The sequence below is a fragment of the Pecten maximus genome, chromosome 14, assembly GCF_902652985.1.
Source record: "Pecten maximus chromosome 14, xPecMax1.1, whole genome shotgun sequence".
Lineage (NCBI taxonomy): Eukaryota > Metazoa > Mollusca > Bivalvia > Pectinida > Pectinidae > Pecten > Pecten maximus.
In genome coordinates this window covers 35,682,362-35,695,625 of record NC_047028.1, presented here as the reverse complement: position 1 = coordinate 35,695,625, position 13,264 = coordinate 35,682,362, and the positions used below count along the sequence as shown (strand labels likewise).

The 13,264-nt window shown below is 38.2% G+C and overlaps 1 protein-coding gene across 1 annotated transcript in view; it reads right to left on the bottom strand.

Moving 5' to 3' along the window:
* LOC117342020 (transmembrane protein FAM155B-like) overlaps positions 1-13,064 on the bottom strand; it is a 109,860-nt gene extending 96,796 nt beyond the window's left edge. Inside the window, exon 1 of the mRNA XM_033903966.1 lies at positions 11,278-13,064. Coding sequence (XP_033759857.1) covers positions 11,278-11,808 — 531 coding nt within the window. The 5' untranslated portion in view covers positions 11,809-13,064. The remainder of the gene's footprint in view (positions 1-11,277) is intronic.
* Between the last annotated feature and the right edge of the window lie 200 nt (positions 13,065-13,264).

Sequence of the window (13,264 nt, the reverse complement as noted above, 5' to 3'; positions counted from 1 at the left end):
TACCAGCCCCTAAGTTTTTTGTTAGAACTGCTCCTCTAAATTTTAGTACTAGATTATCTCCCCCTAGTTTGAAACTTAGGAATCGGACATATCCTAGTGACCAAAATCATAAAGGTCAATTTCATTTATGATTTTAATATTCTAGAGACAGGGAGCCAGTCTAGAGTATTTCCAAATGCTCTTTCAAACGAGCACGTGAATATCAAAGTCTCATGTTTGCTCCACGTGATCCGAGTGTCCGGCACGGCTGGGGTCTGACCAGAGGTTGTACTCTCAGCCATATGTGCCAATGTAAATCCAAACAGATGCTATCAGTCACAGTATCTAGTCCTAGTTAATAGCCGGCACGTTACCGCTGTACAACCTCAATAGCCGTCTGCAATGTAGACTATAAACTCAGATATATAGAGTTTCAAACTAAATTCCACCGTTACGCGCCGGCGCTACGTGTACATGTGTCCGCTGTTTATCCGGCGGGGTCTTACACAGGGGTTCAGTTTGGATTTTGATGGCTGGGATGAAGAAGCGAAGATCAGATTTTTTTCTTATTATACAACATTTACGTAAATATTGGGATTTCAGGGGAAAACAAAACAATTTTCGCTCTTCTTTTATTCCAAATTAATAGTTTAACGTTATACTACAAAGGTCTACCGATATTAAAATGAAGGATTTCAATTTTGTATATCATCACTTATGGGACGTCATATCGAGGATATATTTCAAAGAATGTGCCGATTAAAAACCAAACAATATATGTGTGACCTTTGTGACCTCTTAAGGTTACGTATCCCTATTCCCCCTCATCACCCCACCCCACCCCACCGCCACCCACCCACCCAACATACACACACACCACCACCATCATCTTCACCATCACCACCAGGGTGAAAATGTGCACACAAGGGAAGGTCCAAATAAACTTGGACTGTAACAACTTCTCAGGTCCCTGTGTGTACCTGGATAGAGATGTCATTTAACACCTGGTCGGCATCTGTTTAAACAGAAGGATACTCCAGTCGTCATGTTTATCCGACCATGAACGTCAATAATATCCATCACAAGAAGGAGTTTACATTTTACAGGACACTATGTGTAATACGATATGTTTAACTGTGTATTTATTTTACGTTGAAAGTGTTAACAAAGGTATCAATGTATAATATCTGTCAACCGAGAGAATTTCGATCGAACAAAATCCGCGGCCATCTGCTGCATTGAAATACTTATGGACCATTTGTGAGGTTGATATAGTGTTATACCAACCTGTAAGACTCAAATATTAGCCGTTATCAACATTTTAGATTCTACAAGGTTCGTAATGACACCATATTGACCGATTCAAAGGTACTTATTTTCATATTAGATTTGAAATTTGTTTCCATTATATTCATTTTGATATCAGGAAATATACACTAGGGCATAGTGACGTCACAATGATTATAACGTCATAAACGCCATAATAATTTGGCGTTTCTAAAAATAGAAACATCAGGTTGATATTATTTATCAATTATTAACCTTTTGGGAGGTTAATATGGTGTTACTATCAATAGTTTAGATACCAGATCGTATTAACCGAACCAAAGGTTCTCAATTTTTATATTAGATATGGTTAGGGTGGAATTGCATAAAACTTATCTTGAAATCTACATTGGGGCATTGTGACATCACAATGATTATGACGTCATCAATGAAATATTGACTCAGTGTTTCTAAAACAAATCAATAAAAAATAAATCAGGTTAGTATCTGAAAATATTAACTTCCATGTGACTCTATTTTAGCCAATGATAATTCAGGAAATTTGAATCATATCTAATACAACTCGGTAACTAATATCTACCAGATAACTGACGTATCTATCTATATATATATATACATGTATATACCAAGTTATTGCCAATTCGTGACTATAAAACCCAATATATCACTTCTTGCCATCAAATCCTTCACATAGACTTTGTTGAGATATATTTGTTAATTTGACGACCACAGGCGCCTGCAACTGGTTAGCATTCATAAAAAAAAAAAAAAAAAAAATGTTATAAACATATTAGCCCCACACCTACCATATAGTAGGAATATGAGCTTATATATTTTATCTATGAATATTAACCAGATATTTATGCTGCGATTCAGCTGTCCATGATCTTTGCCTTCCAGGAAAATATTGAACTATGACCTCTGAAATTTGTTTCGTCATCACTACCGTAAAGTAGCTTCAGTTACTCAAATCGGCAGGTACCTTTTCTAACGTACAAGATGAATGTCATTAGAATTTCTTGCATCAATGAAAATTGTTCTTCAAACCCCAAATAATTTGTAAATATCACAATACCGCACTTTATGTAAATATATCATAATACCGCACTTTATGTAAATATCATAATACCGCACTTTTTTCACTCCACAATACCGCACTTTATGTAAATATCATAATACCGCACTTTATGTAAATATAACAATATCACACTTTATGTAAATATCACAATACCGCACTTTATGTAAATATCACAATACCGCACTTTATGTAAATATATCACAATACCGTACTTTATGTAAATATATCACAATACCGCACTTTATGTAAATATCACAATACCGCACTTTATGTAAATATCACAATACCGCACTATCTGCTAAACCGATGACAGATAAACCTCGTGTCTCCCTAACACCATAATCACCTATACTACTACAGCTGATAAAATCTGTGTCAAATGTTGCCGATCTAATATGTGGAGTGATATTTGATCAATAATTCAGACAGAACGATAGCAAACCTTCATCATAGTGTCGCAATCTAAGGTCATCACTCGATACATCTTAAATGTGGACAATTTTTTTTTTTTTTTTTTTACATTTCTGCCGACGTCAAATCATTTTTGTTTTCTAAATATACGTATCTTTCACACAGTGGCCCGAATGATGTAAGAAGTATTTAGTTTCGGTTAACTGGGTTACCCTGGAGGTAAAATAAAGGAAGACATGTTTTTCTGAAAATTGCACAATTAATATGATATGATATATATATTAACCCTTTCTCAATAATTCCAAACCTTTACCCCTATCTCGTCCCTAACAACAACAGCACCATCCCCCACCCCACCCCCAAACAAATACTATACATACAATACATACACGAAAGTAACGAGATATAAATAGCGATTTAATTTTCAAAACGAGAGAGAGAGATGGTTTATAAGATTATAAATGTCGTGTGTATCTCCTCGGGGAGATTTGTTAGTACTCACGACAGGGCTGCAGAGACAACAGATGGCAGGGCGATAAAGTCGTACAGAGATACGGCCGTACATTGATCGGATGTTGTACAGTGACACATCCGGGCTACTGCCCTCGACACACCGAAAAATTGCAGACTGAGATTCATTTACTTGCTGGTTCACATTTTTCATATTTGTCACATACCCCATGGGCATTGCCATGCGTTATTTTAATATTCCGATGCAGTAATCAGTTATACATTAAATATACATATCAATAATCATAACATTCCTCCCTGGGCCAGACACGTGATATATTCCATTGTTGTTTTCGCCATTTGACCTAAATTGTAGGGGTGTATGTTCCGCATCCTTTGACCTAATTTGAAGGGATGTATACTCCGTACCCTTTGACCTAGTTTGTAGGGTCATGTCTCGTATCTTTAAGCCTAGTTAGTAGGGAAGTATGTCCCTTGCCATTTGACCTAATTTATTGGATGTGTCCCGTGCCCTTTGACCTAGTTTGTAGAGGTGCATGTTTGTGTCTTGTGACCTAGTTTGTAGGGGTGCATGTTTGTGTCTTGTGACCTAATTTGTAGGGGTGCATGTTTGTGTTTTGACCTAATTTGTAGGGGTGCATGTTCGTGTCCTTTGACCTAGTTTGTAGGGATGCATGTTTCGTGTCTTTTCACCTAATTTGTAGGGGTGTATGTGTATGTCTTTTGACCTAGTTTCTAGGGTTGCGTGTCACGTGTTTTTTACCTAGTTTGTAGGCGTGCCTGTCTCGTGTCTTTTGACCTAGTTTGTAGGGGTGCATGTTCGTGTTTTGACCTAGTTTCTAGGGTTGCGTGTCATGTTTGTGTTTTTGACCTAATTTGTAGGGGTGCATGTTTCGTGTCTTTTGACCTAGTTTGTAGGGGTGCATGTTTATGTTTTTGACCTAGTTTGTATGGGTGTATGTTTGTGCTTTGACCTAGTTTGTAGTGGTGCGTGTTTGTGCTTTGACCTAATTTGTAGGGGTTCATGTTTGTGTCTTTTGACCTAGTTTGTAGTGGTGCATGTTTATGTTTTTGACCTAATTTGTAGGGTTGCATGTTTGTGTCTTTTGACCTAGTCTGTAGAGGCGCATGTCTCGTAACAGTCAATAAGGGGTTATTTCTAAACGCTGACGTATGTCAGTGTATATAGACTTACAATCGTTATACTCGGTTGTATTAGTGCATGTGTGACGGTCACGACGTAAATTGGAGGAGAAATACACAAACCAACTAAGGGCTACAAAAGTTCCACACCTTTAAAAAACTTGTGTTGTATTAACCTCCAATCGGCTACGTTTATCAAACAGCAAACCCATAACACAAGTTTTGTTAACACATACCATTAAATCGTGTAAAACCTTAAGGATCGGAGCCTGAATCAATGAATGAAATTCTTCTATTCAACAAAATACGTTTAAAAACCTTGTTATGAACATGTGACATTCAGGTCACTTCATGTCATTTGCACGGTTTTTTAGTGTGTCCCCTCTAAGGAACGCGATTCCAGTCGCTCTTGTGGCCATCTCTTTATCACTACAAAATACAGAATTACTCGATTTCTCAGAATCTAGTTTTCAGTAACTATTTGCTTGATATAACAGTGTCAATATACATGAATACAAATATCATTTTACATTTAATATTGCTTAACACATCAAAATCATTTCCGTGATATCGTTTAGACGTATAATTCTCACGAGGTTAACCAAACGCTAAAATAACCGAGACGAAAGGCAATATGGCGACGGAACATGCTAATTTTCCAGGTCTATCTTAATCCTGAAATTGTTAACTTATTGCTAAATTATTATTTCACTAGAACTGCAACTTTGCCGAAAAGGTCACGTTTAGGAATAGCAACTGTAATAAGGTATGACAGAATATCGAGCCATTGTTGTTCTGCCTGCTATAGCTTTTCGCCTGACTTATTTACACAGTCACAATTGTTTATTTCCGACATCAATGTATTGTCTTTTCTCTGACGTTAATTAATATGTAAACAATAACAATGGTTCCTAAATAATCACCAAAATTTGATTGTCAGTAGCAATACCGAGAGAGCGTTGACTATTTGTGTGTGAGTGTTTGTCCCTGGGGTGAGTAATCGACGTAGGTCATTATACCTGGGATCGCAAATTCAGATACCTAGGTCTCTCTGTTAGACTACCTCAGAGTTTAACCCCGGGGACCACTTACATGTGTATGCAGAAAAAAAATCGATTTTAGTGTCCATTCATTTATAGAATAGAGTTCTCAATAGCGGCCCGATTTCCCTCTGTTCTCCGGCTATAAATATGTCGGTTCGAGCAGCAGACAGCGATATGGATATAAAGGTTAATAATGAAACCAATGACTTTGAAATCTTCTATATGTATACTGGGGGTCAATAATGGTCACACTTATCAGTAAATTACGGTAAAACCTCGACATAATGACACTCACGTTTTAAGTAAAACCTCGACATAATGACAATTTTCCGTACACGGAAAACCCTTCGACATAATGACATTCACTTTTTTACAGTAAAACCTCGACATAATGACACTCACTTTAAACAGTAAAACCTCGACATAATGACACTCACTTTTAACAGTAAAACCTCGACATAATGACACTCACTTTTTACAGTAAAACCTCGACATAATGACACTCACTTTTTACAGTAAAACCCCGACATAATGACTCATTTTTTACAGTAAAACCCCGACATAATGACCTTTCTCCTTAAATAGAAACCTCCCCCCGACATAATGACACTCACTTTTTACAGTAAAACCCCGACATAATGACACTCACTTTTTACAGTAAAACCCCGACATAATGACACTCACGTTTTACAGTAAACCCCCGACATAATGACACTCACGTTTTACAGTAAACCCTCGACATAATGACACTCACTTTTCACAGTAAAACCCCGACATAATGACACTCACTTTTTACAGTAAAACCTCGACATAATGACTCGCTATTATACAGTAAAACCTCGACATAATGACACTCACTTTTAACAGTAAAACCTCGACATAATGAGACTCACTTTTTACAGTAAACCCTCGACATAATGACACTCACTTTTTACAGTAAAACCCCGACATAATGACACTCACTTTTTACAGTAAACCCCCGACATAATGACACTCACTTTTTACAGTAAAACCTCGACATAATGACACTCACTTTTCACAGTAAAACCCCGACATAATGACACTCACTTTTTACAGTAAAACCTCGACATAATGACTCGCTATTATACAGTAAAACCTCGACATAATGACACTCACTTTTAACAGTAAAACCTCGACATAATGACACTCACTTTTTACAGTAAAGCTTCGAGATAATGACACTCACGTTTTAAGTAAAACCTCGACATAATGACAATTCTCCTTACACGGAAAACCCTTCGACATAATGACTCGCTATTATACAGTGAAACCTCGACATAATGACACTCACTTTTTACAGTAAACCCTCGACATAATGACACTCACTATTACACAGTAAAGCTTCGAGATGATGACACTCACTATTACACAGTAAAGCCTCGAGCTAATGACACTCACTTTTTAAGTAAAACCTCGACATAATGACTCGCTATTATACAGTGAAACCCCGACATTATGCCAATCGTTTTTAAACAGTTGAACCTCGACATTACGACACTCACTATCATACAGTACAAACTTGACATTATGATCCTAGACTTGGTTCTGTTAAGATCTCAAACAGTGTCAGATAAGACCGTTTTCGCTGTGTATACCTCACAGGTTGTCAGATAAGACAGTTTTCGCTGTTTATACCTCACAGGTTGTCAGATAAGACAGTTTTCGCTGTTTATACCTCACAGATTGTCAGATAAGACAGTTTTCGCTGTATATACACTGTACATCACAGGTTGTCAGATAAGACAGTTTTCGCTCTATATACTTCACGGGTTGTCAGATAAGACAGTTTTCGCTGTTTATACCTCACAGGTTATCAGATAAGACAGTTTTCGCTGTTTAAAACTCACAGGTTGTCAGATAAGACAGTTTTCGCTGTTTATACCTCACAGATTGTCAGATAAGACATTTTCGCTGTATATACACTGTACCTCACAGGTTGTCAGATAAGACAGTTTTCGCTGTATATACTTCACGGGTTGTCAGATAAGATAGTTTTCGCTGTTTATAACTCACAGGTTGTCAGATAAGACAGTTTTCGCTGTTTATACCTCACAGATTGTCAGATAAGACAGTTTTCGCTGTTTATACCTCACAGGTTGTCAGATAAGACAATTTTCGCTGTTTATACCTCACAGATTGTCAGATAAGACAGTTTTCGCTGTATATACACTGTACCTCACAGGTTGTCAGATAAGACATTTTACGCTGTATATACTTCACGGGTTGTCAGATAAGACAGTTTTACTGTATATTCCTCACAGGTTGTCAGATAAGACAGTTTTACTGTATATACCTCACAGGTTGTCAGATTAAGACAGTTTTCGCTGTTTATACCTCACAGGTTGTCAGATAAGACAGTTTTAGCTGTTATATCTCACAGGTTGTCAGATAAGTACAGTTTTTACTGTATATACCTCACAGGTTGTCAGATAAGACAGTTTTACTGTATATACCTCCAGGTTGTCAGATAGACAGTTTTCACTGTTATATACCTCACATGTTGTCAGATAAGACAGTTTTCGCTGTTTATACCTCACAGGTTGTCAGATAAGACAGTTTTCGCTGTTTATACCTCACATGTTGTCAGATAAGACAGTTTTACTGTTTATACCTCACAGGTTGTCAGATAAGACAGTTTTCGCTGTTTATACCTCACAGGTTGTCAGATAAGACAGTTTTACTGTATATACCTCACAGGTTGTCAGATAAGACAGTTTTCGCTGTTTATACCTCATAGGTTGTCAGATAAGACAGTTTTACTGTATATACCTCACAGGTTGTCAGATAAGACAGTTTTACTGTATATACCTCACAGGTTGTCAGATTAGACAGTTTTCGCTGTTTATACCTCACATGTTGTCAGATAAGACAGTTTTCGCTGTATATACCTCACAGGTTGTCAGATAAGACAGTTTTCGCTGTTTATACCTCACATGTTGTCAGATAAGACAGTTTTCGCTGTTTATACCTCACAGGTTGTCAGATAAGACAGTTTTCGCTGTTTATACCTCACAGGTTGTCAGATAAGTCAGTTTTACTGTATATACCTCACAGGTTGTCAGATTAGACAGTTTTCGCTGTATATACCTCACATGTTGTCAGATAAGACAGTTTCACTGTATATACCTCACAGGTTGTCAGATAAGACAGTTTTACTGTAAGAATGGACCATCTAGCCAGGTTCCACTGTTAAAGTGCATAAGGAAACGAATAAACGCTGTATCTTACAATAATATCCGTTAATATACACACAGCCTGCCAGACTAGCTGGTCATTAGCCTCCCATATCAGTTTTACTGGCGCACTGTCGGCGGGGTGAAGGCCGGTGTTGAAACACACGAAAGGAATGCCCTTGCAAAATATGATCTCGAAAATTTGGTGTACCTGCTGCCAAGACAACACTCTCTGTACCGACAGTGTGCTGAATGAATATCTCAAGTAGGTTCTGAATCCACTGAGAGTATTCCGATCTTTCTTGTAAATAAATATACTATCATTCATGGTTTTTATTTATCTGAAAAGAACGTGATTGGTGGGTTCTTTGAGAAAATGAACTTGTTTTTCTTCCAAAATCTTATGGTTATTTACAACATAAATCACTGCGCTGAAGTAAGTACAAAGGTTACCGATAGCGGAATATCTTACCAGGCATAGCTACATTTCACTCAGAACTCTTCTCGTGTGGAGGTGGAATCTATTTATGCACGAGCTGTCGATTGTTTCCGGTACGCAATACAGAATTAGCAAATGCTTTACGCATGTACTCGTTTAATTGGGAGAGAAACAAGGTACGCGGTTGGTTAATAATTTTCCAGTAGACCAGCACAGAAGGATTTTCGATTAAACCGCACGTGCTTCAGATAACAACACAAGTCTCTGATGGTCGTTAGACGTTTGTGACGTCACCATTTGTTATACAAACATCTTCCGGTCGTAACGAATAAGGGGTTAGCTTTAAGGCTTTGCTCTCTCACGTGCGCAGATAGACATAAATATTACTTACATAAGTAAATACATTATGTGTTAAGTATTATTATATTGACGACCCATCGATCTAATGACAAAGCGATCCCTATAGCTCAGGCATAGTATCGCATCACAAGGCAGACAATACCGTCTGGTGAACACACAGAAAGCTTTCGCGGATCAAACTATTCTATCTACAACCTCGATAGCGTTTGGTATGTGTAGGTGTGGACAGCGAGAAGTCGCTAAACGATTTCCTTCCTTTCTCCCCTTCAGATTCATCGCGCTACTTCAGAAGTGCCGGGGAGAGGGTATATGTGTGGTTACCATGTGTATGTACACAAGTGCGTGTTTAAGTTTGACTGTGTTTAGAAACTACAGCTGCAGCATGAGGTACACATATCTTAATATCAAAAATAGAATGCTCAATAGCATTCCATGAAGAATGGACATCGAAAAATAGTTGCTCTTTATTAAATTTTGATTATGTGAACATAACATTTAATTATCGAGAAACATTGTTTAAAAATATTTTAATACCGATATTTCATACTGTAGTTCAATATTAGCTTAATCTTCTCATATAATACAAAGTATTGTCCAGTGTCAAGGGGATTTATATATATATTGTCCAGTGTCCGGAAGATCTATAGATATTGTCCAGTGTCCGAGGGATTTATAAATATTGTCCAGTGTCCGGGAGATTTATAAATATTATTCACTGTCCGGGAGATCTATAAATATTGTCCAGTGTCCGGAAGATCTATAAATATTGTCCAGTGTCCGGGAGATCTATAAATATTGTCCAGTGCCCGGGAGATCTATAAATATTGTCCACTGTCCGGGAGATATATGATCTTGTCCAGTGTCCGGGAGATCTATAATGTTGTCCACTGTCCGGGAGATATATGATATTGTGCAGTGTCTGGGAGATATATGATATTGTCTGCTGTCCGGGAGATCTATAAATATTGTCGAAATTAAATAATTCATACGACGATAACCTAACCAATAGGCAGTTAACAACGCATATTGTACATCACACGAGTTGACAAATTTCACGTGTGTCCTAGCTGTCAACACGTGTGTCCTGTCTCAAAGTACATGTACGTGTGTTCTGTTTACACGTACATACACGTATGACATGCATACATGTGTTTCCGGTCTTCGTGTCCTTTCTACACGTGAAGACACATGTGTCCTTTCTACACGTGAAGACGTGTCCTTTTACACGTAAAGACACGTGCGTCCTTTCTACACGTAAATACACATGTGCGACATGTCTACACATAGACACATGTGCGTCATATCTACACATACAGACATATTTGTCCTGTCTACAGATAAGACACACGTGTCCCTTCTACACGTAAACACACGTGCGTGCCCTGTTTACACATACAGACACATGTGTATCCTTTCTACACGTAAATACAAGTGTGTGTCCTATCTACACATAAAGACACGTGTCCTTTTTGCATGTAAATACACGTGTGTGTCCTATCTACACATGCAGACACATGTGTCCTGTCAACACGTAATGACACGTGTGTGTCCTATCTACATTTTACATATGTTATGTATATTAAATCTAGATATTAGAATACCTTATAATGTAATAGCGAGTATGCTGGATTTTAAATTATTATTGGCAGTAGATAATTGTATACTTACTGTTGTCCTTTTCTCTAATGATGACTTAAATACATTTCTATTTTTATGTTCAGTTATGAAATATTTGTTTAACCACTATTTATTCACCAGATTTATAAAGGCCGGTACATGTAATATCGCATATGTGTGGTCACACGTGTACAAAAAAAAAGGCAACAGCTGTAAACAAACCATGCATGCTTTATAGGTAAATAAATTACTTACCTCACAATCAACACATGCCCACTTTACCGAATATTTTGTCCGGGAGCAGTCAAACTTGAACATTATTTGCTTAAATTCCTCATACATTTTTTCAACCTCCAGATCCAAAAATATAACTTTCTGGAGATAATTTAAACAGCCTGCATCCTCTATTTCGCGAACTATATCCTTATTTGGAATCACCGCATACACAGTATAATCTGAACAGAACTTTAACTTGTATTTCCGTAATTCCTGCGTTCGGAGTGTTTCACTAATATTGCAAATATTTTCACTGAATCTAGAACTGAGAGAAAGGCACTGGGACCGGTTAACGAATGGAGAACTGCCCCCATCGTTCCTGATCTCGCACGAGCTGTCGGAGGGGTGGGCTGGTAATTTTGATCCCGAGTGGAGAATACTTTTACAACCGTGAACAAAACACATCAACAGAAGAAAGTAGATTGTTAGAATACTGCGTGGGTAACAGGCCTCTTTGTATGGTGAACTCGGCTTTTCATATAGCGAGCCTGCCACATCACGCAATGTCATAGTTCAGAAAAAGATGAGAAAAATGGTTGAAAATTTAAGAAAAGCATTAAAATGTGGAAGTGGTACCTGTCGAGAAAACTCATTCAGTTATCCAAACGGAAAACCTGGCGTGGCAATTCTTTTTAATTCCTCTCCGGAAATTAACTGGAACAAGAAACACTTATTTTGATAACAAACACAACTTGTTGATGAATACAGGTCTAACACTGGTCCTTCGAATGGGCTTTTTGTAGTATATTCCCTTTGAAACACGTTTTCACGTTTCTTCTTCGTTTCTTCACAAACTCTAAACAAACCGGTGTTGGTCCAGGCGAACGATGGGAACTCAATGGCAAGCGACATACCTACTTAAATTCGAGTTCACATCGAATCCGCCAGCTTTTATTCGGCTGCTGTGTATCTGCTGTTGCTTTGCCGGCACATCACACATGTTGAATACACAAAGTAAGCACAGTATCTATACGTCACCGCCATCTTTTCCATTCCCCTCAATTACTCGCATCATTTGCGCATGCGTATGTAGAGGCACATGTTGATTTCTCAGTGCAAGCTTTCCGATTCAGAAAATTCGTCAGATGGCATTTCAACAGGCTGCATTATGCGTGAAAAAATAGTTTAGATAGACAACTAAATGCAAACAGATTTCACATTTTATGAGCGCATTCCTCTAACAACTAGACAAAGATTTTTCATTGATTTTGCTCGGTTAACACTGCCGAGGTTGTCTCTGCGCGCCTTCTACTGGCCACGGCTACTCGCAGCCAACACTAAGTTTCGGTTGTTAGTGGGAGAGAAAAAACGCAACTAGTGTTGATCTTCGAGAAACGTCGATTCGGACGTGCCTTTCGGGTTGCCTTGTTCCGCTGTCTTTTCGCCTAGGTCCTCAATATGGATATATATACCAGGAAATCAATACGTTGAAATCGAATAGAGTCACCCAGTTTACGTCGCTTATTTCAGCCACGCAAAAGGAACGATGCATGATAAAGGCTCGCCAGGATAATTCACTATTGATTCAACTAGCGGCGTGACCACCACAAGTCAAGAACTCCTTCACTAAACACCGCATCTCTCGGTTATACATACGAGTCATACATATACACAGCGATAAGAGATCTAGAGCTCCTGATTCTCGTACATTTGCTACGTCAATACAGAGATGGCGATTTGTGCTTGAATGATATATACATACGCACATAACTACATATTCGTGTGGTGTTGAGCGGCTATTGTAAAGGACGGGTGATTGTTGTTAAGCCCCTGCTGGTCAGTTGCCGACTGGTCAGTATAGAACCATAGCCAACAGACCTCCGACGGTTTACGGCACCGTGACAGCGGATCTCGAACTACTAATCGGATTCATCGCCAGGGGGCGGTGCCTGCTTTGTCCAGGAAGAATGGGGATGATGGCGATGAATATGATGATGAGAAAATAAAGGATGAGGTTGTTTGAGAC